At 45.5% G+C, this 23,891-nt stretch overlaps 1 protein-coding gene across 1 annotated transcript in view; it reads left to right on the top strand.

The window, feature by feature from the left end:
* The window catches only part of SRRM1 (serine and arginine repetitive matrix 1), a gene marked incomplete in the record, with an annotated part of 1,602,281 nt that overhangs the window by 467,518 nt on the left and 1,110,872 nt on the right, over positions 1-23,891 (top strand). Inside the window, 1 exon segment of the mRNA XM_044083096.1 lies at positions 1,111-1,365. Coding sequence (XP_043939031.1) covers positions 1,111-1,365 — 255 coding nt within the window.

Genomic DNA, 23,891 nt, shown 5'->3' with positions numbered 1-23,891 from the left:
TTAGCAGGATATCCCACAGGTGATGGATACTACAACAGTGAAAAGGACATCTGCTGTTAATGGTTAAGATTTTACACGTCTATACTTTTTGTTTTTCTCTGTTTAATTTCTCCCAAGTCTTTTTGATTTCTGTTGCCATGACAAGAATGGACCCCATTCTTAAGTCAGGGTACAGTTAAAAGTTCATAAAATTAGTGTTGATTCAGTCTTTGATGTTTGCCCAAAGTGCTCTTCACAGCACCAGCAATGTGTCCAGAACTGACTTCTGTAATTGATACAGAGTTACATGTATCAGTAGCATTTCTGAGTACAGCTCTAAATTATGTTTTATTAGGCTTGCTGCTTCTACTACTTTTGGAACTGTCTGAGCATCTTTATTCCATTTCACTTTTGTTTCTGTCTGAAATTAGTGGTATTTTATGACTTTGTCCGTCTCTGTACTTAAGACACTGTAATCACTGGACGTTGCAGTTTCATTGATCAGTGATAACTTTTTTTTTTTTCATTGACTACTAGGAATTGTTGACAGCATGTCAAAGCTGTTTATGAATATGAATTATTTGTTGTATTTTTTAAACAAAGAAAAAAAATCTACTTGTATAGAATGGCATATTTTTGAAATGTCTCATCTTGAAGGACAAAATTGCCTCAGTACTGTATATGTGATTTTCTTTGAGATGTTCGTTTTTATTTACAAGACTGAAATCTGCACCATGTGTTTTTAGTAATGTTTCGGCTGACTTTAAGGTATCATATAGGCTGCTATTTTAAAACAGATTATCACAGATTATTTATGTACACTCAGCACAGTCTGAGGTGGTGGGAAAATAAAGGTGGTGTAATCATACACTGACTTCTTGTGTACTTTTTGTATAATAAACTTTGTAGACAAATTTATTAGCACTTTTATATTTCATAAGCTATTTAGATTTGTTTTGCGTATTGTTATGCCTTATTTGACTGCAGAGACTTGCACTGTTTTAACATTATACAGAAGGCAGGGAAAATGATTGTGTCAGTTGTTGCTTTCAGGCTGATTTTCATTTTCCCCTTCTTAGAGTAGATATTTGTTGGTGCCTGTAATATGTTTTTCTTTCTTAATGCTTGTAGACATAAATCAAGATCATCATCTCCAAGAAGAAGATCCCCCTCAAGAAAAGAGAGAAAACGCAGCCCATCACGGACTCCTCCTCCCCGTCGTCGTTTCAAAAGTGAGAGTGAATCTACTCCACCTCCCCCACTTCCTCCACCTCCCCCACCACAGTATTTTCTTTCTACTGTACAGTCAGAGCAGATGTCACCTGAGCCAGATCTTTCCCTGAAAGAGAAGAAAGAGTCTCCAATCCAGGAAGCGTCATCAACTAGGTAAGAACTTCAGGAATTTTCTTGAGCTATTTTTGTAGCTTTCAGGGATTTGGAAAAATGTAATTGAACTCGCTCTCTTCTGAGATGTTCATAGGTTCATAGATACCGATATTTTTTCTCACTGTGTATCTTCAAATTTTTTTTTTTTTTTTTCAAAAGTAAAGACTGTCACAGTGGAGCAAAGCACGGACTTCTCACTCCTAGGTAAACAGTGTAAAGATGACTCTCTGATGTAAAAATCGAACAAATAGTTTTAATATGGTTAGCGCTTTCACCACTAAGTGGCTTCTTCAGACCATCAACAAACGACATTATCCGTGTTTCGCTCCACTGTGACGGTCTTTACTTTTGGAATACTTAATATCATGTTACACAGTGGACAATTTATCCGTTGGGTGATTTGTGTTATATTTTTTTTTTGTTTAATTTGTTGACCAGGATAGAATACTGATCAAACTCAGCCCGGGATCACTGTCTGGTTAAGGGAGTTCCTCAGATCCACCAGATGGGGGCTAAGGGAATCAATCACACTCCTTAACAGCTCGTAGACTTAATCCTCTGCACTACCTGACAGTTCAGGTTTTTGTCATGTAAACTTGAAAATATGGTCTTTCAGCCAAATGACCAGGACTTGTATTTTTATTGGAATAACTCATTAAATTAATGCACTGGTTTTTGTCGAGTTGTCTTTAATATTAGATCTGAAGTAGGAGATTCATTTGTCTGCAACTTGTGGGTTATGGATCCGATATCGGATCCGAACCGGCATGGTTTACCAGCTATGGATCCAAGCTCTCAGCTCCTCCCCTCACCCATAATGCCCTGCTCTACCCTCATGACCTCAGATCTCGTTTGCCGCTCATGGTGACCAGATTGTGTTTTTCCAGCTCTCCAGCTAAGTGTTATTTCTAGTATCTAAAAGTGCTTAAATTTAAAAGTTTTTGTTAAAGTTGTGTGAAAGTGTAGGTTTTCCTATTATATTATTACTTTTTTAGTGTTTAAAACTTAATTTTATATCCCTCCCCTCGCTGGTAGCGTAGTGTGTGTTTGGGTCTGTGAGTGGTTTTTGTTACTTTACTTTTATTAGTTCTAGTAACATTGTTTGTTTGCTTTTGGGATGTCTGAGCAGCCCAAAGCTATTTTTTCTAAGTGCTCCGAGTGTGGCCATAAGCTTTCCCCAGCTGATGGCCACACTCGTGTTAGATGCCTGCGGGTTGAACACCTCACATCTGGATGTTCCATTTGTGCAGGGTTCAACCCCAGGGCATTGAAGGAGCGGAGGTCCAAGCTTGTTTTGGCGGGTCTCTTGCCGATGGACTCTGCTCCGGCCTGCGCTCCTTCGGGGGTAACAGTTACCACGGTTGTCCCCTCTCCGGCTCCCCCTCCTCCTCCTGGGACTCAACCTCCCTTTAGTAGTTCGGAGGAGAGGGAAGCTAGGAAGAAGGACCGGAGGGAGAAGCACCATAAGCGGCGGGCCGAGACCTCTGTTTCGGCCCCGCCAGCCAAGCGGGCTTCTCCCCCGGCCTCCTTGTCTGCTGGCTCTCCCCCTCCTCGGCTCCGGTCTCCAGCGTGTTTTTCACTGGGACCTGAGGAGGAGGAGACCCGATCTCCGTCGAGGCTATCGAGGAGGCACTCAAGGCCTACCTCGGTAGCCTCGTCGAGATCAACTTACAGCCTGTCGGATGCTGATCTGGACCGGATGATGAGAAGGTTCATCCAGGCCCAGATGCAGATGGGAGTGCTCTTGCCTCCCCCCCCCTCTGGGGGGGAGCTCGACCCCCTTTTTCAAGCCAATTGCTCCTTCTCCGACCCGCTACCTGGGTTCGGAGCAGTTGGAGCCGAGCAGCCGGGCGGGGTGGGTCGGCGCCGATAGTACTTGGTACCGGATCCGACCCTGCCCTCGAGTGCATCGGATCCGACCTCGGAGCCTGGATCCGAGCCGGATCCGGGGATCAGTGCTCCTTCGGCGCCGTCTGTGTCGGAGCGCACTGTCCCTTCGGATCCGGCGCGGTGCCGGCTCGATCCACTCGGATCCGAGGGGGAGCCGATTGTCGGATCCTTTGGTCGAGGTCGGCTCCCTTCGGCTTTTGATGTAGTGGAGAGGGCCCTGTTGAGGGTCTCCAGACCCCCGGCACTTGTTTCGGCTCCGTCCCGCGCTCCCTCTGCACTGGGTCAGGCTTCCACCATCCGGCCCTTGGGACAGCCCGCTCCTGTGCCCCAAGCTGTTCCCCTGGAACAGGTTACTGTTTGCGAGGAGTCCTCTGACAGCCCCCCAGAGGATGTTCCTCGCAAGCATACGTGCAAAAGGAGGCACATTGACTCCCCCGAGTCTCTCACGGAAGACACAGATTTGGAGCAAGGGGAAGGCTCCCCACTGTCACCCCCCGAGGATGTCTCATTTGGAGACATCATGGAAATGCTCCGCATAAGGGGGGGGGTCTGCCCCCAAGTCTTCCTCTGACGAGTCCGTGTTCTTGGAGGCATTTGAAGCGGGCCCGTCTACCTCTTGGGTGTCCCCTCCTGCCGACCCCCTGGTGGACCTCATTACCACCAGGGCGTGGAAGGAACCGGACACCGTGGAGCCAATCCCTAAAAGGCCCAACCGGATCCTCAGTCCCCCGGCTGACCGTGCCCATTGGAGTAAGGGGCCTCCGGTAGATGCCATGTTGGCGGCGGCCACCAAGAGGGAACTTGCTCAGGAGAGTCCCTCAGTCCATCCCCCGAGCAAGGAGTCTCAGATGATGGACCGCTTGGGGAAGCGGATGTTTAGTTCAGCGACCTTCTCGGTAAGGGCGCTGAACTACCTGGCACATGTGATTAGGATGCAACGCGATCTTATTAAAGAATACGCTGCATCTCCCCCAGAGTCCATGTCGGAGGAGGACAAAGTGCTGCACTCCACCCGCATGGCCACTCTCAGGTCCGTTACCAATACCTCTATGCGGCTACTCTCCCATGCTACGGAAGGCGCCGCTAGAGCCGCAGGGGCAGATCTAGTTACTAGACGTCAGGCCTGGCTCCGTCATCGTGATTTCTCAGAGCCCTTCAAAGCGTCATTTGCGAATGCCCCCTTCGATGGTTCTGCCCTCTTTGGCAAAACTGTTCGCGACACTTTGACCCAGAGCGAGAAGGACGGGAAGACGCTGTCTGCCGTCGGAATCCGCTTCTCTGCACCCCAGAGGCCCTATTCTAGGAACCAAAAGGGTCAGAAGAAGATGTGGTTCCGGACGTCGCAGCAATCCCAGCCTGCTCCGGACAACCAGTCCTTCCGTGGCAGAGGAGGACAGGGAGGACGCCGCCCTAGAGGCAGAGGGGCTCCCAGAAACTTCGGGTCCAGAGAACCCTTCTCTGAACGGCCCGCGCAGCAACCCTGAGGGGTTGCCCAGCTGCTCCACTCTGGAGGCAGTCGGGGGACGCTTTTCGGAGCACCTAGCGACATGGGAGTCCATAACATCAGACCGCTGGGTTCTCCAGATCATATCCAGAGGATACCGTATCCCCTTTCGTCACTTGCCAAAATTGAAGTCCCTCCCCGATGTTCCACCCGGTCAACGGGAGGCCGCTTTGGCAGAAATTGGCCATCTGCTAAAGAAAAGAGCCATCCAGCCCGTCCCCCCAGATCAGATCAGGGTTCTACTCCAGGTTCTTTTTAGTGCCAAAAAAGACGGGGGATCTAAGACCAATTTTAGACCTTTCTCTCTTGAACCTGGCAGTTCCCAAGGAGAAGTTCCGAATGGTCACTCTGCAATCTATTCTCCCCCTTCTGGGAGAAAATCACTGGATGTGCTCCATAGACCTCAAGGATGCGTACTACCATATACTAATGGACAGGCGCTCCAGGAGGTTTCTCCGCTTCCGGCTGGGAGCCAGTCACTACCAGTTCCGGGTCCTTCCCTTTGGTCTCACCACAGCCCCCAGGGTGTTCACCAAAGTATTAGCAGTGGTAGCGGCCCACCTGAGGCTTCAGGGGGTGCAGGTCTTTCCCTACCTGGACGACTGGCTCCTTACCGCCCCAACAAGGCATCTACTACTATTGGCGCGAGACTCCTTTCTCCATCTTGCTCCCGTCTGGGCATCACTATAAATACAAGAAAATCCAACCTAGCACCCACGCAGTTCATAGATTTTATAGGTGCCAGGTTAGACACAAGGAGTTTAAAAGCCTTCCTCACTGCGGACAGAGTTCAAAATCTGCAGCTCCAGGTGCGGGCCATTCTCCACTCAAGCTCAGTTCCGGCGGAGTTGGTCCTGAGGGCTCTAGGGTCCATGGCGTCTGCTATAGCACTTCTTCCTCTCGCCAGGTTCAATATGCGCATCCTCCAATGGACACTCCTAGTACAGTGATCGTGCCTTGCTCTTCCTATGCATCATCCCATTGCGATCAGCAAGGCTTGCAAGCGGTCCCTCCTGTGGTGGCTTCACTCTCCAGATCTCCACTGAGGCCGCCCATTTTGTGCTTCTCCCCCTCTCGCCATGGTGACCACGGACGCCTCCCGCCTCGGATGGGGGGGGGCATTTTGCAGGCCGGACCGTCCAAGGCACGTGGAACGATTCAGAGTCCACCTTACTGCATATCAATGTTCTAGAGATGAGAGCAGTGCTCTTAGCGTTGCTAGCACTTCAGGCCTTTCTTCCCTTGGGAACAATTGCGATTCAATCGGACAACATGTCGGTTGTCTGGTATATCAACAAGCAAGGAGGAACCAGGTCTTACCCTCTTTGTCGAGAAGCCATGAGAGTTTGGGAATGGGCAATCTCCACCAACCGCTTTCTCATAGCAACGCACATTCCGGGTCTGTCCAACATCCTGGCGGACAAGCTCAGTCGCACCATTCTCACCCCTTACGAGTGGTCTCTCAATACTCAAGTAGCGGAACGCATATTCACACGGTGGGGAACTCCTCCTTGCGATCTTTTTGCCTCTCCCTCAAACACCAAGTGCGACAGTTTTTTCGCTCTGATCGCCCCCCCTTCGAGCCGGCGGCTACGGTAGATCTGAAATTCTTGTCGTTCAAGACTGCCTTCTTAGTAGCCATTACTTCGGCCAAGAGAGTTTCAGAGCTCCAAGCATTATCAGCTAAACCTCCTTACTTGGTCTTTCATCCTGACCGTGTTTACCTCAGGACCAACCCGTCCTTTCTTCCTAAAGTAGCTTCTGAAGCAAACATTAATCAATCCATTAACCTCCCTGTTTTCTTTCCTAAATATGAAAACAAAGGTGAATACAAGCTTCACTCCTTAGATGTTCACAGGCAACTTAGATTTTATCTAAACAGGACGGCTGGTCATAGGCAACCAGTTGTTCATTTCCTTTGCTAAATTTAATTTGGGCAAACCAATTTCTAAAGTCTCACTATCTCGCTGGATTTCACAATGTATCTTATTGGCTTATCAAGCTTCAGGAAGGCCCGCACCGGAGGGTGTACATGCCCATTCAACCCGGTCAGTCTCTACCTCGGCAGCCTTTAAGGCTAGGATTCCTCTAGATGATATTTGTGCAGCAGCCACGTGGGCTTCATCTCATACCTTTATTTCCCACTACAAGTTGGATCTTGCATCTAGGGGTAGAGCATCCTTTGGCTCATGTGCTCGGAATATCCTTCCATGATGGCCCAAGATTCAGGTAGCTGGGGACTCTGTCCCACAGGTTGCAGACAAATGAATCTCCTACTTCAGATTTAGAAGTTATGTACTCACCATAACGTTCCATCTGAGTAGGTGTATTCATTTGTCTGCAACCATCCCGCCCTCCTATCCCCCTGGCCTTTCAGTTTCCTACATATGTTGTGTTACCCTTTTCAGGGTGTTCTTGCTTTTGGCAAACTCTATCTGAGGTCATGAGGGTAGAGCAGGGCATTATGGGTGAGGGGAGGAGCTGAGAGCTTGGATCCATAGCTGGTAAACCATGCCGGTTCGGATCCGGTATCGGATCCATAACCCACAGGTTGCAGACAAATGAATACACCTACTCAGATGGAACGTTATGGTGAGTACATAACTTCTAATTTCAGACCACTCTTGAGGAGTAAAATTAAGATCCATTGTTGTCAATTTTTGTCTGTTCAAACATGTGGAACATGTGGTTTGTCGGATCCGACCTTGCACCGATCTCAAGCTTATCAGTTCCAGAACTCCTCTTCTAATTATAATTCCCCAGGTTGAGTTACAGATGCTCAGATCTCGTTTGCTTCTCGAACTGTTCTGATGTGCAAGGAGCTCCCTTCTACTTCACAGAAGTTATCTTTAGCAGCACACTTCTCTCCTACCATTAGAGTTTCTTTACTTTTACTAGATTTTTTTGTATCATCTCTCTTATTTTTTTTTTTAAATCTTATTTCTGTATACATATTACTTTTATAGAAAGTTCTTCTCTTCTCCTGTAGTGCTATTACTGTTATGTTTATAACTTGCACCGTATTTTTCTGCAGACCCGTCTTATTTTTCAGCTCAACATATCAGAAGCTTTGGGCTTCAAAAACTGCTTGAAGTGTGTGCCTAAGTTGCCCCCTCTGGACCCACACACAGTGTATCTGTTGTCTTGAGGCTCACCTAGATATGGACTGCCAATCTTTTGTGGTCTTCAGTGCCAGGTCTCTGCAAACATGGCAAGAAAAATGAATTCTTAAGGTCTCCTCCTAGCTCAGACAGGAGCTACCCCTTCACCTTCTACCTCTCCTAACAAAGATAAGGAAAAAGCTAATGCAGAACCTCAAGACAAGGAACAGGAAAGAAGCAAATATCCATACAAAACCTCGAAAAAGAGGTCACCAGAATTGACTAAGTTGATCAGTCCCAACCGTAAAATGCCAAGAAGGATGGAACTGATAACCCCTTGGCCTCATACTCCTCCAAGGACTCGTTTTTCACTGGAACCGATAAGAAAGAGATACTGTTGACCTTTCTCAGTAGCATCCTCGTTTAGTCATGTAGAAGTCTTACAGAGATGGACATTGACAGGATAATGAGGACATTTTTGAAGATGCAGATACAGCTCAGGGTTATCCTGGCACCATCCCCTGGGAAGGTACAGAACGTTGGCCATCTCAACCCCATCATACAGGATTCCACACCAGTCCAACCTTTGGCTTTGAGGTTCATCAGAACCAATCAGAACCATAGCTCCTTAGTCAGTGCCTGAGCTTCTGGCATCTTCAACACCGACTGTATCCCAGTCTTTCTTGATGCACATACCGGCGAATTGAGATGAGACTCTGAGCTGAAGCTTCAGAACTGATTAGAGTTCCAAGGTTCTTTGCACAGTCTCTTCCCCTCAGGGCTTCGGCCATAGATAGCTCACAACCAAGATCATCTTGGGAACTGAGACTTGCATGTACCAAGATTTCATTTTCTTTGTCAGAGAGTTTTGACATATTCAAAAGATAAGGCAGCTTCCACCCAAACCCCGCTTGCAATCTGATGCTTCTTTTCTACATCCAGTTGTACAGGGGCAGTCAGTACCAAGAACTTCTGAGGAAATTGTCTTTATCAGTTCCTCATCTGATGCTGACCCTTCTGCTGACCCCCTAGAAGGTGTTCCAGAAAACAGACATGTAAGCGGAAACATTTAGATTCATCACCAGAGTCTTTCATGGAAGATGCTGACTTCTTCCGTGACTACTGACTTAGAGGAAGGGAGAGGGCTTCCTCTCCTCCCTCCCTGAAGGCATGTCTGTTGGAGACATTCTAAAATAGATGAAGCAGAGAGGGGGTTGGTCATCCCAAGCCCCTTCTTAGAATGAGTCGGTATTCCTAGAGGCTTTTGGTTCTAGACCAACATCACCCTGGAATGTGCTATCCGTTTCACCCTCTTACAGACCTAATGCCTCAACAAGCATGGGATGACCCCAATATGGTGGAGCCTATTCCAAAGAACGCAGGTCGTGTACTGTCTGCCCCGACTGATGGGAAGCACTGGAGTAAGGAACCACTCAGACACCTGCTAAAAGAGCTATCAGAGGAAAGCTGTTCTGTTCATCCCCCTAATAGTCTGTGGTGATGGGATAGCTATGGAAAGTGGACTATGCTTCAGTGACCTTTGCCCTGCGATTGCTGAACTATCTTGCTCATCTTATGAGATTCCAGAGATACTTGACAGAGAGATCACCGAGTCTCTCTCAGGGTATTGCCAGCAGATGTCCAAAAAACAGTGGATTCTCAGCCTTTAACTCTTCGGTCTTCTTTTAAAGTGGTCATGCATCTGCTGTCTAAAGCAGCTGATGGTACAGCCAGAGCAGAAGGCACTGGCATGATCATGTGCCACCATGCCTGGATGCGACTGCCAGTTTGCAGAAGGCTTTATATAGTCTTTCTTTAATGCCCTTTATGATGGATGTTCTTCGTGTTTCACTGTTGCAGTCATTACATTTGGGTAATCTGCTGGCAGGTTGCCCTCAGTCGGCCTGATTAACAAAGTCTTGGGTCCTGCGTTGGTTGCTGTCCCTTCTTCCATGACGTCAGGTCGTCAGGGGTATAAAACATGCAGCCGACGCCATTACATCAGTATTTCTTGCCATGCGGTGCCCAAAGCAGAAGCAGTTCGCAAGTGCCGGTCGGCCGACTCCTGAAATTTTCGTTTGAGTTTCAGAACCAAAGTCTTCAACTTAAAGCTAAGTACCCCGTTGGGGAAACTTTTTCTTGCTCCTTACCAATGTCAGTAAAAGTTAATAATTGCATTACTTGTGGAAAGCAAATACCTCATAAAGATTTTCATTCGTACTGTATTCCTTGCCTAGGCCCTGACCACTACGTACCTTGCTGTCAGTTTTGTGCTTTATTTAATCAGCGCACTGTCTGTCGTCGGTATATTTTTGCCTCTAAATATTTCGTTTCTCGGTTTAATTATCCAGAAATTTTGTCGGTTAGCCATCCGACTACCGGGATTCCGAAAAAACGCAAAGATAAAGACAGACAGGCCACTGAGGTCCAAAATTGCTGATGATGCTTCTCCTAAGCCAGTCGCCAGTTCGCCGGTACACAGTGAGGCGCTTTCGCAGCCCCTGATACCCGCTACTTCTGATTCGCAGGCCCCTACTGAGACCCATTCTGAGTCCGGTATGCCACGAGATACTTCAGCTATGGAAACCGAGGATGTCTCTACCTTGGATGGGTCCGGAGCCACTGTGCAGGCACCGGCTTCTGAGGGTGTATTCAGGCCTACAGACTTGCATATTAAAACGACACCTCCTTCGTTACTAAGGCCTAAATCTCGATCCATGTCTAAAACACCGATGCCCAGGCCACATGCTCAGGCCCCTATGCCTAAAAAACAAATGATAAAAATGGCTGAAGATCTAATAACTCTAATCAGGGGTAGTCAACCACCACCGTCTAAGAGGCCTAGGGCTGAGCTTGATTATGAATCTTCTGATCAGGATTCTGTTTCTTCTGATGACCTGGATTTGTCCATACCTACTTATGAGGATTCTGATGCAAAGGATTCCATTCCCTCTGATTCCCCTCCTGAGGATTTTTCTTTTGGGGAAACTTTACATACTTTAAGGGAGCATTTCCACTGGGAAAGCCAGGAATTTTCTGATTCAAAAAAGAGGCTTAGGGATTTCCTCCTTCTACCTCAGCATAGGCCTTTGGCTATACCTCCTGTACTAGACATTGTTGATGTTTTCTCGGAATCCAGTATGGCCCCTGATTCCCTGCCTCCTGCTCCTAGTAAACCTGACAAGATACTACAGGGTTGCTGAGTCCCACAAGTTCCTTTTCAAAAATCCTGTTGCAGATCCAGAGACTATTTCTCAGCGGCCCAAGGGCATTAAGGCTTCGACTGCTAAAAATCCTACCCCTTCTGATTGAGACTCCACGGCGCTGGATAGATGGGGTAAAAAGGTTTATACTTCTGCAACCTTGGCAATCAGAGCTTTAAACTGCCAATTTCATATGTTAAAATAGCAGCGAGCATGTTATTGGACTGCTTAAACAGAAAATGATGTTGATTCCTGACTGTGGAAAATAGAGATTTACAGGACTTAATGCATTCTGCTGAACAAGTTGGAAACATACTTTGCAATATGGTTTTGATTCTTTAGAGGCCTCTTGCAGGGCTGCTGTTACTGGGTCTGTGCTTAGAAGGCATGCTTGGCTTAAGGAGCAATCTTTGCCTGATCATGTTAAAGCTAAATTGTTGGATGCTCCTTTAAATCAGGACTGCCTGTTTGGCAACAAGGCTGAAGAAGTTCTTAAAAAGATGGAAGATAAAGCTAAATCTATGCGAACTGTTAAAGAATTTTTACAAGTGCAACCTCTTAGATTTAGTAGGCACTGGCCTACTAAGAATTGGCCTTTTCCAGTCCCTTCCAGGTCTTCTCAAGCCAAACCCAGACAACAAAAAAAAAAAACAGGTTTCAGTCCCAAGGGACTCTCAGAACCAAGCAGTGGGGGGCCTCCACTTCCAAATCCGGAAGTAACAAGACACCCCCTATGGTAAACAGTCTCAATGACTTCCTTTTAAAATTCCCAAGCACTTATCTTTTGACCGCCCCTTTGGGGGGAAAGATTACTCTTCATGCAAAGAACTGGGAACTCATAGCCCAGGATAAATAGGTTTTAAATATAGTGTCCCAGGGATACAGATTTCATTTCCTCACGTTGCCAACACCAAATGGGTGGCCAGACCTGCCCCCAAATCAGTGGGCAGAGGCTCAAAAACAAGTACTTTCCCTCTTAAGCATGGGGGCTATTCAACTGATACTAGAAGAGGAAAAGGGTCTAGGTTTCTATTCCAGACTTTTTCTGGTACCCAGAAAAGACAAATCATGGCGTCCAATCCTGGACCTGTCTACCCTAAACACCTTTCTGGAGATTCCAAAATTCAAGATGCTGACTCTTCAATTACTTCCTGTGCTAAGCAAAGATGCCTGGTTGGCAGTACTAGATTTAAAAGAAGCATACCTGCACATCCCAATCGGGAAATCTTGCAGAAGTTACCCAAGCTTCAAAGCAGGCTGCATGCATTATCAGTTCTCTGCACTGCCGTTTGGCTTTTCTATTGTACCCAGGGTATTCACAAAGTGACTAGCTCCAGTTATTGCATTTTGCAGGCAAAGAAGTATTCAAATATACCCATACCTGGACAATTGTCTAATTCAAGCAGAAAGCCAGGGTATACTTTCATCTGGCGTTTGTAAAAAGGGTTCTAACTTGTCTGAGGTACACCATAAACGAAAATAAATCACAACTGGTACCCTGTCAACAACTTCCATTCCTGGGAGCAAGCTTGAATACAACTTCCCAGATGGCTTACCTTACACCAGAAAAGCAAATTAATTTGGTAACCTATTTGGCCACAAAAACCCTGCTTATCTGCAAGACAAATACTGCAAGCCTTGGGGTTCATGGCCTACTGCATTCTTCTAATTCCATATGCAAGACTGCATATGAGGAAACTGCAGAGATGTCCTTCATGGATGCATCTGCAGTCATAACAAGTGGGTTGTCCTGTCGTCAGGCAGCCCTGCAGTCGGCCGGATTCCAAAGTCCGGGTCCGCTTCGCTGATGTCGCACTCCCCGACGTCATCTCTGTTGGTCTTCGGTATAAAGCATCAGCCGACGCCATTTTCCTCAGTCTTTCTTGCGCGTGGCCAAGCAGAAGCTGTTCGCAAGTGCCGGTCGGTCGGATCCAGAGATTACTTCTACCGAATACTACTTCGAAGACTTCTAAAGCTAAGTACCCGTTGGGGACTCTTTCTTGCCTCAGCCGATGTCAGAAAAAGTTAACAATTGTTTAACCTGTGGGAAACAAATACCTCATAAAGATTTCCACTCATACTGTCTGCCTTGTTTAGTCCCAGCCCACGGCGTAGCTGCCTGTTCGCCTGTGCTTTTTAACCGACAACGCTTAGGCGCCGGTCGGAGTTTGCAGAACAGTTTTCGGTACTGATTTTGCGTACATTATGCCGCCGGATCCTCCGACTACCCCAAAACGCAAAGATAAAGACCAACACTGCGGTCCGGTTTCGCCGAAACCACGGTAAAGCAAACATGAGTGTCTCGGTTTCGGCAAACCGAGAAAACTGCTCAAAGTACAGCTGAACCTATTCTAACAACTGAGGCCCCTGCTACAACTCTTGAATCGACCTCAGAAATTTTACCCACTACGGTGGTTGACTTATCAGACACCATCCCTTGGATGTCTCTACCCCAGCACGTGGTGCTGCTAGGCCTCCAGCTGCCATGTCCATTAAGGCCTTCGCCAGGGCTAAAGCAGCCAAGACTACTAAATCAGTGCCTGTTAAACCCCCCACATCCAGGCCCTCTTCTAGTTCTCAAATGCTTTCTTTGGCAGAAGATTTAATTTCCTTAATTAGAGGATCTCAACCTCACCCAGACAGGGCCTCTCAGCCCCCTGAGAAGAGACCTAGGGCAGAGCCCCCTGAGCCAGTTTCTACTGATGATTCTGCTGATGAATCAGACATAACTGATCAGCCTGAGGCTCCCTTCTCCAATTTTGAAGATTCGGATGCTGAAGAATCCATTCCAGCTGCTTCCCCACCAGAAGAATTCTCCTTTGGGGAAACCTTGCATGCCATGCGAGAACAGTTCCAATGGCAGCAACAGGATTTTTCAGACTCCAGAAAAAGACTTAGGACCTTTCTGCACCTCCCACAGCACAGGCCCTTAGCTATACCTCCTGTTCTCTGTGGTGGATGATGCTTTCAATGATGTTTGCTGCTCCAGATTCTTTACCCCAGCCCCTGCCAAACCAGACAGATTTTACAGGGTGCCAGATACTCATCACCACCTTTACAAGGCCCCACTTGCAGACCCAGAAACTATATCCCAGGGTCCCAAGGCAGTAGCCGACCACAGCTAAAACCCTATTCCTTCTGAAAGGGAAGCAAGGTCACTAGACAGATGGGGTAAAAAGGTCTACACTTCAGCTACTCTCTCAGCTAGAGCTTTAAACTGTCAGTTTCACATGATACAATACCAAGAGTTTATGCTTGATCAGTTAACTAAAAACTAACCACTGATGAATCTCTTGATAAGAAATATGTATTAGAGATGGTAAATAACATACAACAGGTTAGCAACCATTCCTTAAAATGTGGCTATGATGCACTGGAGGCTTCATTTAGATCAGCCATGACAGGCACAGTGATAAGAAGGCATGCATGGCTAAAGGAACAAGCTTTACCGATCATGTTAAAGCTAAGTTGCTAGATGCTCCTATGGACAAGACAAGTCTGTTTGGTACACCTGCCCAGCAGGTTATGAAGAAAATGGAAGAAAAGGCAAAATCTGTTCAAACTGTTAAAGATTTCTTGCAGGTTCAACCCCCAAGGTTTAGCAGGAACTGGCCTGCCAAAATTGGTCCTTTCCTGACTCCACAAAATTTCAAAGGGGCAGAAATAGACGCTCCAGAGGCAGAAACCAATCCAGAGGAGGTGCCTACAGAGGACGACAGTGGCAAGGTAACAACAGAGGCACAGACACAGCCACTGCCACTACATCAGCACAACCGCAGTGACTTAATCCTAAATCCGCCTACCAGGGAACAAATAGCAGCCCTCTAGGCGGAAAGTTAACCTTATTTTCAAAGAACTGGCACTACATAACAAAAGACAAGTGGATTTTACAAACCATAGATCAAGGTTACCGGTTTCACTTCCACACTTTACCAGTCAAAAGAGGAATGCCAAATCTACCTCCAAATCAAAAACAGAGGCTCTACGCCAGATAATGGAGTTAGCAAACATGAGAGCTGTGGAAAGAGTGCCAACAGCAGAACAAGGAAAGGGGTTCTACTCCAGACTATTCCTAGTTCCAAGAAAGGAAAAAGTTGGAGACCAATTCTACCTGTCCACCTTAAATGCATACATCATTGTCCCAAAATTCAAAATGCTGACCCTACAGCAACTTCTTCCCATGCTGGGCAAGGAGTCTTGGCTGGTAACTCTAGATCTCAAGGAGGCATACCTGCACGCCCCATTCGACCAATCTGCAGAAGATACCTCAGATTTCTTGCAGGATCAGAGCACTATCAATTCTCAGCATTGCCCTTTGGCTTATCTACTGCCCAGAGTATTCACAAAATGCCTGGCATCAGTAATGCCCATTGCAGACTACAGGGAATTCAAATTTACCCATACCTGGACGACTGCCTGCTACAAGGGGACAACAAAAGCAAGCTGACAACAGATTTACAAAGGGTCATTTACTTGCTACAAGGACTGGGATACACAGTCAACTTACAAAAGTCAAGACTGATACCATCCCAAACAAGGACTTTCTTGGGCTGAATTGGACACAGTACAACAAATGGCATTCCTGACTACAGAAAAACAAAAGAACTTCCTCTTTACTTCTTGGCACTAACAAAACTGAACAAGTTAACAGCAAGAAAAGTTCTACAGGCCTTGGGCTTCATGGCATCATGCATAATCTTGGTCCCATTTGCCAGACTACATATGAGGAAACTACAGTGGTACCTAAAGAATTTATGGTCCCAACACAGTCACAGTCTAGAAACAGAAATCCCACTAATTCCATGCTTAAAACAGGAGTTCCTATGGTGGGCTCAGGCATGCCAGTCAAACCCAGGCCTACCCTTTCGCAGATGTCAACCAAGCCAGACCATCACAACAGACGCTTCAGACCTAGGATGGGGGCCCACATGCTGGACAAATGCGTGCAAGGATTGTGGACACAGGATCAACTTCACCTGCACATCAATCTAAAATAAATGCTGGCAGTAAAAATGGCAATCCAAAAGTTCAAACCATTTCTCAAAGAGGGCCAGTTGATGATAAGGACAGACAACACCACAGTCATGTGGTACATCAACAAACAGGGAGGCACTCATTCATACCCCTATGCAGAATGACCTTGAAGCTGTGGACCCTAGCACTCACCTACAACATTCAGTCGCAGGCAATATTTGTACCAGGGAAACACAATACTCTGGCAGACAAATTAAGCAGAACCACTTCGATGCCCACGAATGGAAGCTGCACCCGGACATCTTCAAGACCATCTCAAGAAATGGGGAATGCCACAGATAGACCTATTTGCATCACCTCTCAATTACCAGCTCAAAAATTCTGCACAAGGACATTCCACCCACTAGCATGGAAAGTGGACTCACTCTCCTTCAACTGGAAAGGCCTAACAGCATATGCATTCCCACCTCTTCCTTTGATACACAAGGTACTGCTAAAAATAAGGAAGAACGCCCAAGGATAATCCTGATAGCTCCAAACTGGCCAAGACAACACTGGTACCCACTACTGAAGAGCATGTCTCGAACAATATGTGGCCAATACCACTGATGCCTTTGATGTTAACTCAGAACAACTACAGCATCATACATCCAAACCTAAAACGCTGCAACTGACTGCATGGAACATCACATAGCAGCAGCTAATCCAGAACTTTCCCAAAGAGTTAAAGACATTATTCTTGAAGCACGCAGACCTTCAACAAGAAGGAACTATGCTGGAAAATGGAAAAGGTTTGTCATTTGGAGTACGAAGAGGAAAAGATGTGTCAAACATAGATATGCCTAACATTCTGGAGTATCTGGCAACTTCTTCATTCAGGCCTGTCCTACTCCTCCATCAAGATACATGCATCAGCTATTTCAGCAGAATACAGCTTTGATCCACCTGTTTTTCGCACCTTTGCTCAGGCAGTTCCTCAGAGGAATCAAGAATGTAAAACCTCCAAGGAAACCACCATTACCAGCTTGGGATTTAAACTTTGTGCTAGAAAAGTTGACACTATCACCCTTTGAACCAGCAGCAACAGCAGACCTACAACACCTGTCATGGAAAACTGCTTTCCTACTGGCAATTACTTCAGCAAGGAGGGTTTCAGAACTACAGGCCTTAATGGCAGTGCAACCCTTCCTAATCTTCCACCAAGATAGTGTCCTTGAGGACTAATCCTACATTTATGCCCAAGGTGGTATCCAGAGTGTCTTTAAACCAGGCAATCCACCTACCTACCTTCTTTCCCAACCCACAAAACAGAGGGGAAAGAATACTGCATACCTTGGATGTACATAGACAGCTACGCTACTACTTGGACAGAACAAAAAATAGCAGAAAGACTGACCAACTCTTTGTAGCCTATGCAACAGGAAGGGAAGGAAAAGCTATTTCCAAACAGACAATCTCCAAATGGATAGGAAATTGCATACGATACTGTTACTCCTTCCATGGAAAACCAATTCCACAGAACATAAGACCTCATTCTACAAGGGCAACAGCCACTACCACAGCCTTCTTACGAGGAGTGGCAACCAAAGACATTATTGAGGCGGCTACTTGGACCTCCGTGCATACATTTGCCAAGCATTATAATTTGCCTCTTTATTCCAGATCCCGAGCAGGGTTTGCCACTGCTGTACTGCAAGGGATCCTAAACACACCATAATCTACTTTTATCCTCCTCCCTAGTTGGCTATGGTATTCTACCCATTGTTATGACTGCAGATGCATCCATGAAGGACATAGTACAGTTTTGTACCTACCATAAATGTAGATGTCCGAACTGGATAGCATCTGCAGTCAGGATTACCCTCTGTGGTACTCCTAGGGTGTTTACCCTCCTAATAGCTAGCTTTTGGGGGGGGAGTCTTTTATGGTGTATTTGTTTGTATATATGTACATATATGCTTATTGCTGTGTTTACCTTTATCTATTTGGAAACATTGGCATCTATCCAAATTTTTAGCCTGCAAGAGGGCTACTGGCATCTGGGGCAAGAAACACTGAGGAAAATGGCGTCGGCTGATGCTTTTATACCCGAAGACCAACAGAGATGACGTCGGGAGGAGTGCGACATCAGCCGAAGCCGGACCCGGACTTTGGAATCCGGCCGACTGCAGGGCTGCCTGACGACAGGACAACCCACTTGTTATGACTGCAGATGCTATCCAGTTCGGACATCTACATTTATGGTAGGTACAAAACTGTACTGTATCCATAAAGCCTATGGAGTCAACATTCTCACAGCCTGGAAACAATGATTCCTGTCATACTTTGCCTTCGCCTAGAGTTCCTCTGGTGGGCAGAGGCCTGCCACCAAAACAAGGGACTACCATTTACACTTCCTCTGCCGCCTAAACCCTAACAACAGATGCATCAAGACTATGCATGGGGGGCTCACCTGGCAGGAAAGTGCATTCAGGGCAAATGGAACCCAAGTCAAATGCACCTACATATCAATCAAAAAGAAATGTTAGCTGTACAGAATGCTTTGACAGCCTTCAAGGACTACATTCTCCAGGACAACTAATGGTAAAGCTGGACAACATGGTTATGTGGTACATAAACAAGCATGGGGGGGTACACATTCCTACCCTGTCTGCAGACTAGCCATGGCATTGTGGAGCACAGCCTTGAGCTACCAAGTGCACCTACAAGCTCAATTCCTGCCAGGAAAATTAAATACACTGGCAGACAGACTAAGCAGAAACCTCATGGACCCACACGAGTGGAAACTGGAACCAAGGATTTTCAACATGTTGACAAGCGAATGAGGGAGCCCAGACATTTGCCTCCCCCCTGAACTACCCGAACTACCCGTTGGACAAGTTTTGCCCAAGGATTCCCCATAAACAAGCCTGGAAAGTGGATGCTGTGTCCTTCAGCTGGAAAAACCTATCAGTCTACTCCTTCCCCCCGCTGTCTCTGCTCCCCAAAGTTCTACTAAAAGTCAAACAGGACAAACTAAGGATGATCTTGATTGCTCCAGACTGGCCACGCCAACACTGGTACCCACTCCTGCGCAGTGTGTCGCAGTTATCTCCATGGCACCTGCCTCAGACCCCTTCCCTGCTGTCCCAGCAGGAGAAATAATTTCTGCACCCTCAGCTTCCAACATTAAACCTTGCGGCCTGGCTAATCACTTAAATTCATTCTTAGCATCCCTCAGCAAACCTGTGATGGATGTCATCTTAGAGGTAAGGAGACCTAGTACTAGAAAATCTTATGCTGACAAATGGAAAAGAATCTGTGCCTGGAACCAATCTGAAGGGATGAGCACAGCAGCGACCAATTTACCTCAGATTTTGCAATACTTAACTGAGATGCTTCACAAGAGCCTGTCTTTTTCCTCCATTAAAATCCATGCCTCAGCCATTTCAGCACATTATAACACAGAACCTCCCCTCTTCTCTCATCCTCTGCTCAAGCAGTACCTCAGAGGGGCAGAAAACCTGAGACCACCCAGGAGAGCTCCAACCCCTGTCTGGGACCTTAACTTTGTATTGGAGAAACTCACTCTGCCTCCTTTCGAGCCAGCTGCTACTGCAGACTTAAAATGTCTTTCTTGGAAAACAGCCTTCCTTTTAGCAATCACTTCAGCTAGAAGGATATCTGAATTACAGGCCCTTATGGCTGTGGAGCCTTTCATCATCTTTCATGCGGACAGGATGTCACTCAGGACCAATCCATCCTTCATGCCCAAGGTGGTATCCAGTGTGGCTCTTAATCAGTCCATTCATTTGCCAACATTCTTCCTCAATCCACAGAACAAAGGGAAACGGATTCTGCATTCCCTGGATGTGCACAGACAACTTAGATTCTACTTGGACAGGACTAAACCTCAAAGAAAATCTGAACAACTGCTGGTAGCATTTGCTGCAGGGGCAGAGGGGAAGGCTATTTCAAAACAAACCATTTCTGCTGTAAGCACCATAGAAAACCTATCCCCCAGGGGATCAGATCTCACTCCACCAGGGCTGCATCTACTATTGCAGCCTTTCTCAGAGGTGTTCTTACTGGGGACATCCTAGAAGCTGCTACCTGGAGATGTTCTTCGTGTTTCACTGTTGCAATCATTACATTTAGGGTAATCTGCTGGCAAGTTGCCGTCAGTCGGCCTGAATAACAAAGTCTTGGGTCCTGCGTCGGTTGCTGTCTCCTCTTCCATGACGTCAGGTTGTCAGGGGTATAAAACATGCAGCCGACACCATTTTAATCGGTCTTTCTTGCCGCGCGGTGCCTGAAGCAGAAGCAATTCGCAAGTGCCGGTTGGCCGACTCTTGAAATTTTCATATTCGAGTTTCAGAACCGAAGTCTTCAAACTAAAGCTAAGTTACCCCGTTGGGGAAACTTTTTCTTGCTCCTTAACGATGTCAGTAAAAGTTAATTGCATTACTTGTGGGAAGCAAATACCTCATAAGGATTTTCATTTGTACTGTATTCCTTGCCTAGGCCCTGTTCACAGCGTGCCTTGGTGTCGGTTTTGTGCTAAATTTAACCAACGCACTATTAAGCGTCTGTATATTTTTGCTTCTAAATATTTTGGTTCAAGATTTAACTACCCTGAAATGTCGTCAGTTAGCAATCCGACTACCGGAGTTCAAAAGAAACGCAAGGAAAAAGGAGACAGACCGTCGAGGTCCAAAACATACGACGAAGCTTCTAAGCCAGTCGCCAGTTCTCAGTGAGGCACTTTCGCAGCCCCTGATACCCGCTAATTTTTAGTCATAGGCCTCTACTGAGACCCATTCGGAGTCCGGTATGCCGCGAGATTCGCAAAGTATTGAACCCGCAGATGTCTCTTTCTTGGATGGGTCCGGAGCCGCTGAGCAGGCACGGGCTTCTGAGGGTGTTTTCAGGCCTCAACTTTTTTACATTAAACCGACACCAGAAACAAAAACAAGGTCAAAAACAACTTCTATGTCTCAAAAACCTACGCATGAGCCACATGCTCAGGTCCCTATGCCTAAAAAACAGATTATCAAAATGGCTGAGGATTTAATTACCTTGATCAGGGGTCCCCCCCCCCCCCTGCTAAGAGGCCTAGGCAAGGCACTGATTTTGAATCTTCAGGTCAGGTTTCCATTTCTTCTGATTCCTCTTCTGATCAGGAATTTTCTATTCCACCCTATGTGCATTCTGATGCCGAAGAATCCATCCCATCTGCATCTCCTCCTGAGGATTACTCTTTTGGAGAGACTTTGCATACTTTAAGGGAACGTTTTCACTGGGAGAGTCGGGACTTCTCTGAATCAAAAAAAGAGGCTTAGGGATTTCCTTCTTCTTACTCAGCATAGGCCTTTGGCAGTACCACCTGTATTAGACATTGTTGATGATGTGTTCTTGGAATCAAGCATGGCTCCTGATTCCCTGCCTCCGGCTCCTAGTAAGCCAGACAGATATTACAGGGTTCCTGACTCCCACAAATTCCTATTCAAAACTCCTGTTGCTGATCCTGAGACTATTTCTCTGGGTCCCAAGGGTGTTAAGGCTTCTACAGCCAAAAATCCTACCCCTTCTGATAGAGATTCCAGGGCGCTGGATAGATGGGGTAAGAAGGTTTATACGTCTGCAACCTTGGCAATCAGGGCTTTAAACTGCCAGTTTCATATGCTTAAATATCAACAGCTTGTTATGGGCTTGCTGAAACAGAAAATTATGTTGATTTCTGATTGTGTGGAAAATAGAGTTACAGGATTTATTACATTCAGCAGAACAGGTTGGAAAGCATACTTTGCAATATGCCACCGAAAATGGATAAATGGTGCTAGTGTAACCAATAAACCAAAAAAGCACCACCACGAACCAAGTTGGATGCACTCACTTCATTTAATAAGGAAACAACACATTAATGCAAAACACATACACAACGTTTTCGTCTTCAACTTCAACTTCTTCAGATAGTTGAAACATCCCACACAACCCCATTGTATACAACTTCATTAAGTCAATCATCCAGTAGACAAAGAGATGTAATCAGCTGGTAACAAATGTACTTCTCTCTCATCAAAAAATGTATGTAAAAATATGAGTAAAAACGCTAGCTTCTTAAATACATTTGTGTTCAAATGTTAAATAACTCTTCCAAATAAATATTCTGTCATTTCAATATCAAAAATTATTTAACTAAAACCATTTAAAAACTGAGTTCAACTAGTAATACTAGCCTAATGTACAGAGTGAGAAAGTGGTCTTTAGCTCCCCATGTGTCTAAAAAAATATTGATATAAAAAAACATGAATTTAACAAATACTTCTATCTAACTAACATCGGATTTAAATTCCTATCAGTTTATTAATCTTTAAAATTAATTCTAAGATTTTAAAAGTAGTAAAAGTGAAAGTAGGTAAAGGGCAGTTACAGTTTGGCAGATCTTAGTTTCAGTACTGGCGCTAATGTAATCATATCATTAAGACCAGGGGGTCTATTAGCTGCCAGTATAATTCTCTGTACTCGACCAATGTCTCCCACATACCACCCCTGGGATCCATTGAAACCACTTCGAGTACAAAAAACTGAAATCCTGGTGTTTTACATGTCATGCTATGTTTATGTAGTGCATTATTTTCCCATTTGTTGCTAAGGTCATGTAAATGTTCGTAAATTCTTTGCTTTAATTTTCTCTCAGATTTACCCACATAAAAGGATTCACATTCCTTACAGGTAGCCAAATATATAATCCCCTTTGTATTACAATTAACATAGGTATTTAACAATATATTCCTTTTTCTAGCTTCCAGGTAGTAGGAGTCACCAGTCTTAAGGTGGCCACAGTAGTTACATCTACCACATTTGTAGAGCCCCTTCTTTTCCCTAGTGGACATTTCATATTTGACTTTGTTAGAACCTCTTTCTAAAAAATTCTTTAATGTATTCCCCCTACGGTAAATGTGTGTTAAAGGTTCATCAAAAATATGTTTCAAGTCTGATACTTTAGAAAAATTTTCCATTCCCTATCCGTTACTCTTCTCGCAACACCAGACTGTCCATCGTAGGTAGTAACAAACCCCATATTGTATTATTTGTCTATACCAGTGCTCAATTTTTCTTCTTTTCCTTTTTCTTCTTTTCCTTTTTGAGGTGATGTTTTCCCCAAAATTGGGACAAACCTACCCTTCCTTTCTTCTGATACCTCCTTCAAGGTTTTGTCAAATAAATCACTCGGGTAACCTCTATTTAAAAATAACTCTTTCAGTTTCATAACTTCACTTGTGAAAATTTGATCATCAGAGGTCATCCTACACATCCTAACAAGTTGCCCTTTCAATACCCCCTTCTTCTGGTGTAATGGGTGGGAACTAGTAAAGTGTAGGTACGAATATGAGAAGGTTTCTTTTCTATGAATTCTGGATACAAACTTTCCATTATTTTCTTAATGTTAACATCTAAATAAGTTAACTCATGTTTGTTGAATTTGTGGGTAAAATCAAAAAATTCAGTTGTACCCCTAAGGTATCTTACCTTACGCATCACAAAAATGCATGGAAAGTGGATGCTCTATCTGGAAAAAACTATCAGTCTATGCCTATCCCCCTCTGCCTCTACTCTCCAAAGTCTTACTAAAAGTCAGACAGGAAAAACCAAAAATTATCCTAATTCCTCAAACACCTCATCTACTGTCTCAGTAGAACTGTCAAATTCTGCACACTCTGCTCCAAACTCTGAATCTTGCAGCATAGCTAATCAACTAATTATTCAAACCACATCTCTCAGTAAATCTGCGATGGATGTTATTTTGGAAGCCAGAAGGCATAGTACTAGAAAATCTTATGCTGATAAATGGAAGAAATTCTGTGCTTGGAA

The sequence above is a fragment of the Protopterus annectens genome, chromosome 1.part1 (assembly GCF_019279795.1).
Source record: "Protopterus annectens isolate FY-2018-M chromosome 1.part1, PAN1.0, whole genome shotgun sequence".
NCBI lineage: Eukaryota > Metazoa > Chordata > Ceratodontiformes > Protopteridae > Protopterus > Protopterus annectens.
This window is presented reverse-complemented; position numbering and strand designations above follow the sequence as displayed.